General features: G+C 37.8%; 1 protein-coding gene across 8 annotated transcripts in view; it reads left to right on the forward strand.

The window, feature by feature from the left end:
• The window catches only part of ATXN2 (ataxin 2), a 116,052-nt gene that overhangs the window by 98,227 nt on the left and 4,484 nt on the right, over positions 1-13,341 (forward strand). For 6 of the 8 annotated variants that reach the window (XM_078060973.1, XM_078060969.1, XM_078060970.1 and 3 more), the window contains 4 exons: positions 2,935-3,119; positions 3,449-3,581; positions 7,143-7,196; positions 12,430-12,575. In XM_078060973.1, coding sequence (XP_077917099.1) covers positions 2,935-3,119; positions 3,449-3,581; positions 7,143-7,196; positions 12,430-12,575 — 518 coding nt within the window. The remainder of the gene's footprint in view (positions 1-2,934; positions 3,120-3,448; positions 3,582-7,142; positions 7,197-12,429; positions 12,576-13,341) is intronic. The other 2 variants (XM_078060972.1, XM_078060974.1) reach the window with 1 other exon arrangement.

The raw sequence follows: 13,341 nt of genomic DNA on the forward strand, positions 1-13,341 counted from the left end.
AGAGCGATTGGGAGAGAGAGAGAGTATGAGCAGGGGGTGGAGGGGAGGGAGAGGGAGAAGCGGAGCCCGATGCGGGACTCGATCCCAGAACCCTTGGGATCATGACCTGAGCTGAAGGCAGATGCTTAACTGACTGAGCCCCCCAGGCGTCTGGGCCTTTACCCATTTGATGCTAGCGGGACTCCCCTTCTCCCAGTTTTGACAACCAAAATGTCTCCAGATATTGCCAGATGTCCCTTGAAAGACAAAATTGTTCTCAGTTGAAAACCATTGGACATAAGGAAATGGTTAAACTATGGTCCATCTAAATTATAGTTTAATATTAAGATAAATTCAATTTAAGGAAGAAAATATACCATAAACCCAAGTATATGTCTATAAATACATATGCATATGTACTAATGCATAGAAGATAATCTAGAAGACCATGCACAGTGGTTGCTGTTAGTGGAAAAAAAATAGTATGCAAATAGTGGGATGGAAGATTTTGTTTAGTATTGTTGAATTTTTTATGTTTTAAAATTGTATTCAAGTATTTTCTGTATGTATAACAGAATTTTAAATTTTTAAAAAAGATTTTATTTATTTATTTGACAGAGATTGCGTGTGCACAAGCAGGGAAAGCTGCAGAGAGAGAGGGAGAAGCAGGCTCCCCACTGAGCAGGGAGCCCAATGTGGGGCTTGATCTAAGGATGCTGGGATCATGACATGAGCCGAAGGCAGATGTTTAACTGACAGAGCCACCCAGGCATCCCTAGAATTTTAATTTTAAAAAAGATTGTACACTTGACTGGCTTTTTTACTTAATTTTTTTAAATGTATGAGGGTTATAATCAAGTATCAAAAGAAATAGTGAACTTTCATTTGTTAAAAATGTTGTAGGAGTTTGGGGTGGCTTTTCTTTACTAAAAGGAATTGCTTTTTCAGTTATATGGACTCTCAAGATCAAATTCAGAACAATATTACTGTATACACGTTTCTTCCATTTCCACATTTGCTTTTCTAAATACATAAAACACTATATAACTAGCTCTCCTAAATTTCAGAAAGTCATTAAATTTTTAGCAAGAAAATTGAAATATTTTGTTTATTTATTTTAAAAAAGATTTTATTTATTTATTTGACAGAGAGACAGCGAGAGAAGGGAACACAAGCAGGGGGATTGGGAGAGGGAGAAGCAGGCCTCCCGTGGAGCAGGGAGCCCGATGCGGGGCTCGATCCCAGGACCCTGGGATCATGACCTGAGCCGAAAGCAGACGCTTAACGACTGAGCCACCCAGGTGCCCCAGAAAATTGAAATATTTAAACAAATTCTCTCAACTAGTAACTACTTATATAATTCTGATGATTTTATGAACATGCCGAGTTATACATTCTTTATGCCTCCTACCTTGTTGTAAGCGGTGGTTCATGGTTCCTTCCCTCAGGTGGCTTTGTTAACATCACACCACAAAACCTGTCACAGACAACAATCAGTGCTCTAATAGACATGTAAGGAGAAGGTGCACAGAGCGTGCAGCTAGCTCCTTTGGGGGAACTGGGAAAGATATTACAGAGGAGATGACAGCTGTGCTGAATTTTTTTTTTTTTTTTTTTTAAGATTTTTATATTAGAGAAGAGAGCACCGGCAGAAAGGAGAGGCAGAAGCAGGTTCCCCATGAGCAGGGAGCCCGATGTGGGGCTCAATCCCAATACCCTGGGATCATGATCTGAGCCGAAGGCAGACACTTAGCAGACTGAGCCACCCAGGTGCCCCTAAATTTTTAAAAAATAATCTCTACGCCCAGTGTGGGGCTCAAATTCACACTGCAAGAACAAGAATTGTATCCTCTACTGACTGAGCCAGCCAGGTGCCCCAGTTGAGCTGAATTCTTTTTTTTTAGCTGAATTCTTTTTTTTTTTTTTTAAAGATCTTATTTATTTATTTGAGTGAGAGAGAGCATGAGAGGGGAGAGGGTCAGAGGGAGAAGCAGACTCCATGCTGAGCAGGGAGCCTGATGCGGGACTTGATCTCAGGACTTGAGCAGAAGGCAGCCACTCAACCACCTGAGCCACCCAGGCGCCCCTGAATTCTTAATTAGAGTTTTAACACGGGGAGGACCATGAGGCAGAAATCTGTGTGGAATAATAATAAAAGACATAAAGTAGGGCCACCTAGATGGATCAGTTGGTTGGGCATCTGCCTCTGGCTCAGGTCATGATCTCGGTCCTGGGATTGAGCCCCATGTGGGGCTCTCTGCTCAGCAGAGAGTCTGCTTCTCCCTCTCCCTCTGCCCCTCCTCCCTGCTCCTGAGCTCGCTTGCTCAGTCTCTCTCAAATAAATAAAATCTTAAAAAAAATAATAATAAAAGACATAAAGTGATTTTTAAAAAGAACTATTAGAAACCTGCTACATTGTAGTGTGTGATGCTGTGTCTTGAGAAAGAGCAAGAGATTGTGTAAGAATTCAGTGATGGGAAATTAAGATAGAGTTAAGCTTAGTGTTGGGTCTGTTTTGGCTTTTTTCTTATGCTGTTGTTTTTCTTTGAATAACTCTAATAGCCTTCTGTAGCAAGTGGCATAATTCGGTTTATCAAATAGGGATTACCTGAGAAAGTAGTATGAAGGAAAATTTTCATAGTGCTTAAAGAGTCTATTTACAGGGACTCAGGATCAAATCTGGGGGTCATTAGAGAGGGTCTCCGATGAAGCTGCTTTCAGGCTGACACCTGAAGGATGAGTCAAAGTTGTCCAAGCTGAGGGTTGGGGATTGGTATCTGAGGCATATGTAATAGGAAAATCGGCCAGAGTGGCTGAAGTGGTGGTGAGAGTGGTATAACATGGCACTGAAGAGGCAGGCAGGAGGGTCACATCATGCACAGCCTCGTGGACCGTGTTCGTGTGTTTGATTTGAAGGAGATGGTATTTTCTAATACTAAGTCATCTTTTCTGCAGTACCAAATATGCCCCAACAGCGGCAAGACCAGCATCATCAGAGCACCATGATGCACCCAGCCTCAGCAGCGGGCCCACCAATTGTGGCCACCCCACCAGCTTATTCCACACAATATGTTGCCTATAGTCCTCAGCAGTTTCCAAATCAGCCTCTTGTTCAGCATGTGCCACATTATCAGTCTCAGGTAAGGCTGATATGATCTAACTCTTTATTTTTGTTCCATTTAAATAACTTTCAGTTTTAACCTTTAATATGGTTAAAGGGGTTTTCCTTTACATTTTGTGCTCTGTGTTATGGTGAGGTAGATAGTTAAGTATTTGGGGGCCTTTTTAGTATAAGAAGGTTGCTGATCAATGTAAGTATTTCAAAGGAAATAGCCAAGAACATTCATTTTAGGATTTTCAGAGTTGTTTCTATAAACCTGGAAAGCGTGGAGTTAAGACATCTAACTAAAATTTGCTTGACTCTATTCGATACTTTAATGTATTTTCTTTATATTTTGTTTGAACACAGCATCCTCATGTCTATAGTCCTGTGATACAGGGTAATGCTAGAATGATGGCACCGCCAGCACATGCCCAGCCTGGTTTAGTGTCTTCTTCAGCAACTCAGTACGGGGCTCATGAGCAGACGCATGCGATGTATGGTAGGAAGCATTTTGTTTGTCTCTTTCAGTGTGAGTGACTAGTAATTTGTTTTAAAGCTCTGAAAAGAAACTTTAAGAATAACTTAGCCTTTTATACCATTGAGGGTCAAGAATCTAAAGAAAAGATGAACCCATTTCTATAAGTCTTGGCAACATCATTTCAACTTCTGTTCCTGAAATTTGTCTGTCTTCAAATATCTCTCGTTATTTTAAGTGAAATAGAATGATTTGTGTAACAGAAAGTATCATTTGTGGAGAAAGACCTCTTCCTCCTCTTCCTCATCAGTATTACAACCATTTGGTATGGCCTGCCTAAGGCATGCAAGAAAGTTTTACCACAATGAGAGCACTCTCTAGCAAGAAAACATTCTGCTTCACTCCTCCCTCTGGCAGCCATTGGCATTACATATTTTTATTGCTGTTTGTTAAAATGAATGCTACTGTGTTTCTGCCTCATGCTGATTTTAAGGGGTCAAAATAGTATAATATTGGATCTCCTTTAGACATGAATCACACTTTAAATATAATCATTGTAAGCAATGGTAAAATTAAAATGAGAAGTATCGTATGTAAAATAATTAATATAGAAAAGAATAATAGGCAAAAGTCTCCATCTTAGTTTTGTGGCTGGTGAACTTTGTGCAGGTCAACTTTGCATCTGTCTAAAGTACTAAAATAATACGGTTTTCAATGTCGACAATTTAAAATGACATTTCCCACTCATATCTTATAATAATAGAGTCAGTGAGTTGACCCATATTATATTTTTCAAAAAACTTTAGTGCTAGTTTCATTAAGATGTAAGTTTTGTTTTGAACTTTCCTGAGCACTCCTGTACTGTCATTTAGGTTTTCTCATTGGCATTTCAGTTTTTTGGAGTGGGAGGAAAGAAATTTAAGTTTATTCATACAAATGAAAAGTATACCACTATGAGAAATTATCATTACAAACAATTATGTGGACATTTCATTTTTAAACCTTTTAAAACCTTTTTAATGACTACAGTTATGATATTTTGTAGGTTCATAGGAATAAGGACTCAGCAGCAGTAAAGTTTCTTGTCACCCATAACCCGCTGCTCGTGCTTTCTTTCTGGAGGCATGCTCCCACTGCACACGTTTGCAGTGATAGGAATGTTAAATGATTAAAGGCATTGTTTTTGTAAAATGCTTAAATCCAATCTTTATTTTACACATTATCACTTAAAACTTTCTACTGTGGATTATGCCCTTTAAATTAAAATGATGTATTTGCCACGTTTGGGGAAACTTTCTTACAAGAAACCCATTCATAATTTAATTGAAAAAAATACCAACAGACTGATTGGGCTTATGATTTTGGTTATGATTGCTTTTCATTGGCTTGTCTTAACCAGGACTAAGTATGTATGAAATTGCATAAAAGCGTGTTCATCACATATGCTTTTAAGCAATTTGTATACATTTCAACAATTTTCTGGTTTGCTAAAGGCTTAAGTGAAAAAGTTCATTATGATTTTTTATATATTTCTGGTAAATACATCATGATTTAACAAGGGGAAAAAAACGTTTTTCCCCTCCCATTTTCTGGCATACTCCTCTTGGAATAAGATACAAACTTTTTGAGCTAAAATTTCCATTACTTTTTAGAGAATAGCTATTTGTGTACCCATGCTTATGAGACATTGTAGTGATATTGTGATGTTGAGAAGAATCTTTCTCCTCAGTGTGTTCACTCACTGCCGGCATCTGGTTTTGTCTTTTGGATGGATGTTCATTGGTTTGAAATAGCCTGTATAGTAAATACTGTATCTAAGACGCTAATGGTTTTATAACTACTTTCCCAAAACATTTACATTTGAAAAGTAGTTGTCCTTGGACCCTGAAGTCAATTCATATGTGGGTAAATAGGAAATACTGCAAACAAAACACTAGGTCTAATGTCCAGTGAAATCTGGCGTGATTTGTCATGAAGACTAGTTCTTTATTGCCAGGAGAAAGTTGCTCAGCCAGACCTGAAACTACTCTCCTGCAGTTTACACAGGTTGTAGTTAATTCACGTCTGTTGATGAGGGCAGGTGGGGTGAGGCTGTGGACTTGATATGGTTGTTGCTGGTTACTCAGGTTCTCATTTGGATACTTCATACTCTAAAAAGAACACTAGAAAATGAACTGTTTTATTTTTTGCCATCATAAGCCATAATTTAACCTAGTAAAGAAAGTTCATTAATTCTTCAATAATTTATTTCAGTTATTTTAGATCTTCCAAGACACTTTTAAAAGTACATTATTTTAAACTAAGACAAATCTGTTGCATGGAAATGCTAATTTTACACTTCTTTCCCTTGAACAGTTTGTATTGCGTATTCCCAAAGGAACCAAGTATTTTGAGTATGAATTATGTCTATTTTGAAGCTTCATTCTATCTAAATATTTTCAACTTTTTATGCCAACAAAAGAATATGCACCCAGATGTTGGCGACAGTTCTATGTCACCCTTTGGTCATTTTTTCATTGTTAACAGCCATAGCAAAAGGCTTTGAGAATAGAAAGGGCACTAAGGACTACAAAATGAAAGACTGATTATTGTCTTTAAATGGTTGGTATATTTAATATAAATATGCTGACAGATTATTGAACAGCTAAATTGCTAGGAGAAATATTAGACATTTTAAGTAGTTCTTGACCTTGTTCTCTTTCTAGTTATCTTAGGAGTTTGATCACAAACTTCATCTCTTTGACCTTAATCTAACTTAAAATCATTGCCTTCGCCCCTTCCCTCCTAAGAAGTTACTTTTTGTTTCCTGGTCTCCTAATTCACCTAATTTTGTTTTTTGGCAGCGGTGTTTTCCCTTTCAGAAATAGTAGTAACGAAAATTTCTCTACTAACTGAAGCCATCAGGAAGAGTTAGATCCAGAATGCTCTTTGAGTTTGTTTTTGGTAGTTTAATGCAGATAAATGAGAAAATACAGGAGGCAAAAAGATTTAAAATGCACCTATTATCCTTCCACTTGACAACTACCTGTTAACATTTTGGTGCATATCCTTCCAAATGTACTTATACACACACCCATTTATGTAGATATTTTAATAAGAAATGATATTATACTCATGTTTAATATTACCATTATATGTTTCTAAATTTTTGGGTTCACTTCCAGATGCCTAATAAATAACTTACAGAATAATGATGCTTCTATTAATAATGATATACAAAATTGTTTGAGTCTTTTGAATTAAACTTGGTAAATATTCTCTTATTTTGGTACATTATTTATATTCAGGTTGTTCAATGGAATGCCATGTTGGTCTTTTGATTAGATAATGATTTTATTCCTTTCATTTAAGCAAGTCAGCATGTGGAACTCGACACATCAGTACAGAAGAAAAAGTATCTTTTGGTTCAGTCCTTTCTTGTTTAATTTTGTAGCAATGTTTAAAGTGCTTGTCATCTCTTGTAAAATAAGAAAAATGATTTATGCATGAATACAAAAAAAATTACTAAATATGTCAACCTTTCCAGAAAATTAGGAAAATGCACACCTCAGAAGGCTAATTTACCTTTCTATTTCCCAAATTCAGCATGTCCCAAATTACCATACAACAAGGAGACAAGCCCTTCTTTCTACTTTGCCAGTGAGTTGGGTTTTTTATACTAATTTTAATTGAACAGTAAAACACTTTTTAAAGAATACATGTTAAGGGAGTAGACTTGTTGAGCAATATTTTCCTTGTGCCAGACAAAATCGTTGAATTTGTATATTTGTAAATAATTCAGAGTTTTAAAAAAGGAAATACAACCCAGCTTAAGAAAGCTGGAGTTAATTAAAAAATTGAGTTGCTTCAGAAATTAATTTTTGCATACCAAGCAAACATGTGACGACTGTTTTGGAAATGCCTAATATTTTCCTTGTTCAGAGAAACTTCTGCTGAACTGCCTTTTTTTTTTTTTTTTAACCAACCCACAAATTTAGTATAAAAAGCTTAAAATATTAGGCTTTTTCAGTATCCTGGTGAGAAGAAATTTATCCTTACAAGGATTTTTTAATTGAATAGGGTTGAAATTCTAGGTAAGAAACATTTCTGTCTTTTCAGTCTTTGCATGACTGAAGAAGGTTTAAAATAGTTAGGTGGTAGACCCCAGGATGTTTTAAGCTTCATCAGGAAAGCGCAGCCTGACTGCTTGATTATGTTTGGCAGCCCTGGCCTCTCTCACCACCAGTGAAAAGGTAACTAAACAATGGCTCCTAAATGGAGAAAGTCTGGGCAGGGCTCTCTTTTGGAAATGAACGTGTAAGGTGTGTCCTCTTTATTTTGTAGGGCAGTTTTAAAATAAGGCTAGTCATGGACTTTTGGTATTTGGATAAGAAAGGTACTGACTTGCACAAGTCCTTCAGAAATGTATGCCAGGAATGAGTCACTTGAATACTATATTCTAAGGGATATTAAGGATTAAGATTTTAGATACTAAATTTTGGATTATTTTAGAAAGACTTAATGTCTAAATCTACTAAATGCCAGATTTTAAAAAGTTGAGAAAATATTTTGACTTAAGTTTTCATTAACTGTGTCATGACTTGGTATCCAAAAATAAGTGTGTACATGTTATTCATTTGGTGCTAGGAATTGTTAACAAATTTAATCCTTTAATAGATGCTCTTTAAAAAGGAGTCTTGCTGTATATCTATACTATGAAAGGGAAACTTTGTATGTGATATAGTATGTAAAAGACAGTGTCAGTAATTAATTTTATTATGTACTCAATTTGAGGTCTCAAATGTAGTTATCCTCACCATCTTACTGTCTCTGATAGTAATTTTGGAGTCAGTTTCCTGAAGTAGCTAAAAGGTCCTTAATCATCAAACCTAAGTATTAACTGCCTTAGTACAACATCCCCTGAAAGGAATTACTAGTTTTTAAAAGAAACTAACAGTGGGGCTACTATTTGTAATTTAATTTGCTGCTTTGTACCACCCCTCCCCGCAAGCCATTTTGTCATGGTTTGGTCTAGTTGCCTTTTACTCCCCTCTTAAGAATTCAGTTTTCCTTCACTTCCTTTTTTCTGAATTTAACATCAAATGGGAAGATTTTGTTTTCGTTTTTAGTTTTACAGTGCTGGTGATCTCTCCTGACTTGTGCATCCAAGGTCAAAATGATAAAACCTGGTTAAAAATTAAACTCACAGCCTTATGGACTGAATTGGCTTCAGTAAGGTCATGGCTTAGGAAACAATTTTTATAATGTGTTTAGTGTTGTGGGGATTTTGACAAGTCACACATTTAGAGTTTTAAACGCTTGTATCAAGGAACACAGTGAGTGGGAAACTTCCGGACCAGGTAAAACCCAAAAAAGCAATACTTCTTTGATTAGCCTGAATTCATCTGGGTTTCATGAAGGCAACTTAATTTTTATAAATAGAAGTTTAACTGATGAATAGCTAAATCAGAATTTTGAAGAGAATTTGTTTTTAACCTTTGGAATCTTTAGCTAAATTAATGAAATAATTATAATAATTACAATAAAAGCAGTTAATTGGTAGACTCAGCTCAGTAAAGCCCAGCATTTACTGTCTTTCACTCTCCCCTTCTCCCTTTCCCTAATTCTAGTAGATTTTTTCCTCATTTATTTTACTAAAGGAACCCGACTATATTTTTGTTGTTATGTAAGTATTGAATTAAAAAGTGTCAATTTCACATTTTTCCCAATTAGCTACCCAGCTTTTGTATTTGAGTGGGGGGAAGAATTCCTGGATGAGGAACTTGCTTAGTAGGTATCTTTTAAGCAACAAGATAAACAAAGGAAATTATTTCTGATTAAACCTTTTAAAGTTTTATTTGCAGTTAATGATGCATATTTACATGTGCTTGATTTTTCTTGCAGTGCATTGTAGTTTGCTCTTGTTTAGGTACGGAAAGGATAGGGTTTTTTTTCAAAGCAAAAGCCTGTGTAGATGCACACAGTTTGGGTTACTTGAAGTATTTGTGCTATGAATGCAAATGAGATATAAATTAGAATACTTTATAGCCTTTCAGTGTTGGTAGACTACTATCCACAGAGATGCCTTTTAAAAATGCACAGTAAAACATACTTCATCTTTAAAAAATTTCATCTTTAATTTTTTCCAAATTTCAAGATTTTAACCTTTTTTAATTGATGAATTACTTCATTATGAGATTTCATGGGCGTAATTATTCTCCTTGGGTGAGGTAATGTTTTTATGTCGGAAATTAATAATATAGCACCCAGCTAGAATTTATTTATTTATTGTTTTTATTTCCTTAAAACTTTGCGTAGAAGGTTATTAAAGTACAAACATTTCTTGAATAAATAAAGTTTAAAAAATAGAATCTCCGAGATTCTGTACTTTGTCTTTATGAAACCTCATAAATTGAATTTGGGATTCAGGAATTGCTTCCCCCTAGATAGATTTAGTATTGTTAGAAATGAAACACTTAAGAAGCTTGGGGGTAGGGAGGATTTTAACGCTAATACTGTGAAAATAAGGAGCATGAGGGACGCCTGGCTGGCTTAGTCCGCAGAGCATGGGGCTCTTGATCTCAGGGTCGGAACTCCACGTTGGGGTGGAATTGTCTTTAAAAAAAAAAAAAAAAAGGCCCGTGAATGACTCTAGACAGCATCCTCCAGTAGAACTTTCTGTGATAATAAAAGTGTGCTGTAAATTGTGCTGTGTGATCAGCAGCCACTAGCTGCATGTGGCTATTATAGTTATTTATTTATTTATTTATTTATTTTAAATTCTTATTTATTTATTTGACACAGAGAGACAGCAAGAGAGGGAACACAAGCAGGGGGAGTGGGAGAGGGAGAAGCAGGCTCCTGGCTGAGCAGGGAGCCCGATGCGGGGCTCGATCCCAGGACCCTGTGATCATGACCTGAGCCGAAGGCAGACGCTTAATGACTGAGCCACCCAGGCGCCCCTATTATAGTTATTTAGAAGTAAATTTGAAGAATGAGTGTAACATTTTTATAAGAGCAGAGTCAGGTTCAAAATTTACATCAAGTCTTTTAGACCAAGTCAGTGCCTAGACAGTTTGGGGGGATCTGAAAGTTAACCTAATGAATATGATGGTGAAGAATGAATTAGAAGAAAGACACTGACTTTTATAGATTCAGGGGACCATGGAGTTCAAGGAAAGCAATTAGCACATTATTCTTCCCAGCTCCCAGAAGACAGGCATGGACTCTTCCTAAAAACACCCAGAGAATATCATGCTACAACTTTCCTGGTTAATATGTTCCAATGTGTATTAACTCTTACAGTTAGGGAAATTTTTTCAGTGTATAAACAAAAGTGTTTTGTTTAATCTGGGTATTAATGAATATTAATACCTGCTATGACATTGGCAGTGGATGCACAGGTGATCCTCGCACTGGCTCTTTGCCTTGCCCTTGCCTCTTTTAAAAGATATGTATATGGGGTATCTGGCTAGCTCAGTTGGTAGACTGTGCAACTCTTGAACTCAGGGTTGTGAGTTCCAAGCCCCATGCTGGGCATAGAGTCTACTTTTAAAAATACATATATACATACACAGTTGGGGAGATAACCAGTTAGGCTGGAATATTGGTGGCCTTTGGCCCTATAACATCAAGCATTACAGAATTGCTGCTTGTGCCTAATCCTCTGCATAACATTTCTGTGGGACATGCCGGGTGTCACTTATGCTGGTGACTCTTGGCATTAGACTGCCAGAGTTAGAGGGCCTGATCTCAAAGCAGTGCTTGTTTCTTCCTGTCAGTCCCCTGTATGTCTGTTTTTGCACACATGTCATAGGAAGAACATGAGCTGTTTTGGAATTGTTTCTGTGTGTGGACTTAGCTTCTCTGGAATTTTAGGATGAATTTGAGAGAAGGCTGGAAGTCCTATGTTGCTAGGGATGGGTCTTGAGAAAACTGTTTATCAGCTCATTGCCACATCATGGTTGGATTTGTATCCGTGTGCTGTCAGTAGTCACTGGAAGCAGTGAACTCATCTTATTGTGATTTTGATTCTCAAATTGCTATTTTGGGAATACATGAACAAATGAATTTATACCTAATCTCCTGTCAAGGTATGGTTCTTGCGGAGATCCATAAAGAATTGGCTTTAGGTTCTTATCTTCAAATGAACACATTTTTACTTAAGAGTGGCCCATCATATTTCCTTTGAAGTTACTCCAGCTAGTACAAATCTTTCTAAAGGCTGGGATGCTTTGAAGGGAGTTCATTTTTCTACATAGTTTAGGTAATTCCATTTAATAGATCTTTTTAAAGCAAAGGTGAGAGAGATCCTTGAGTAGGGAGGGTCCAGGGAATGAACTGAGTGGCAGAGTGACTTCTGTGATCAGCTGAGATTGATTATGGTCATTTGGCCATGAAGACAGAGCCCTGACCTTGCCACATACCTTACCCAGCCCTTTCCCCCAGTCCCCCCAATGCAGTCAGTGCCCATGGGACACTGTGCCTGCTCCAGGGCAGTAGCATGGTGAGGTTAGCCAGATGATGGCCTTGAGCTAAAGTGTGTGTGTGTGTGTGTGTGTGTGTGTGTGTGTGTGTGTGAATTGTTTCTGTTGATGCTATTAAGTGGCTTTTTCAGGAAAATCTAGTGACTACTTTGAGTAAATTTAATTAGATTTTAATATAATGTATACAGCTGTGTTATATAAATAAAATGCTAGTCTGATTGGTAAGCGATAACTTCACACTTAAGATTTTCAAGAAAATGGATGGTTTAAAAATGGAGTCAAACACAGATTGGTAAAAGCATGAGTTAGGCACTGAGTATCACGAAAGCTCAGCTGATGAGGCATAGAGGAGCAATTGAGACCGTGCTGCATGTCGGTTGTACACACACCTTTTTCTTCCACTTCAGTTTCCACTGGCTCCCTTGCTCAACAGTATGCGCACCCGAATGCTACCCTGCACCCCCATACTCCACATCCGCAGCCTTCAGCTACCCCCACTGGCCAGCAGCAGAGCCAGCATGGCGGAAGTCATCCTGCACCCAGTCCTGTTCAGGTAAGGAGGAACTCAGGTCTTGTAGAATTGCATCCTCATTCTGTTTACTGAGCATTTTCTTCAGTGCTGAGTATTGTGCTGGGTACCACGTGATCAAAACACCTCACACCCCTGCCTTGTGGAGGCAGCGTATAGCGAACTGCCCACTGTGCCCCTGGGATTTGGTTTTGGTTGTTACTAGGTTTTGTTTCTTGTTTTGTTTTTTTAAGATTTTATTTATTTGACAGAGGAGAGACACAGCGAGAGAGGGAACACAAGCAGGGGGAGTGGGAGAGGGAGAAGCAGGCTTCCCGCTGAGCAGGGAGCCCGATGTGGGGTTCGATCCCGGGACCCTGGGATCTTGACCTGAGCCGAAGGCAGACGCTTAACCACTGAGCCACCCAGGCGCCCCTGTTATTGTTTTTTTTTTTTTTAAAGATTTTATTTATTTATTTGAGACAGAATGAGAGAGAGAGAGAGCACATGAGAGGGGGGAGGGTCAGAGGGAGAAGCAGGCTCCCTGCCGAGCAGGGAGCCCGATGCGGGACTCGATCCAGGGACTCCAGGATCATGACCTGAGCCGAAGGCAGTCGCTTAACCAACTGAGCCACCCAGGCGCCCCCTGTTACTGTTTTTAAGTCTTATTAAGATACATGTTGAGAATGAGGTGACTGAGTAAGTTCTAGAAATCATTGATTGAAAAATCTAATTTAACATTATATAGGGAATTGGCTTGGGACTTTTTTTTTACTTCATTTCTAACAATTGTACAACAATTTTTTTTTCC

This window comes from Halichoerus grypus, chromosome 13 (genome assembly GCF_964656455.1).
Source record: "Halichoerus grypus chromosome 13, mHalGry1.hap1.1, whole genome shotgun sequence".
Taxonomy (NCBI): Eukaryota; Metazoa; Chordata; class Mammalia; order Carnivora; family Phocidae; genus Halichoerus; species Halichoerus grypus.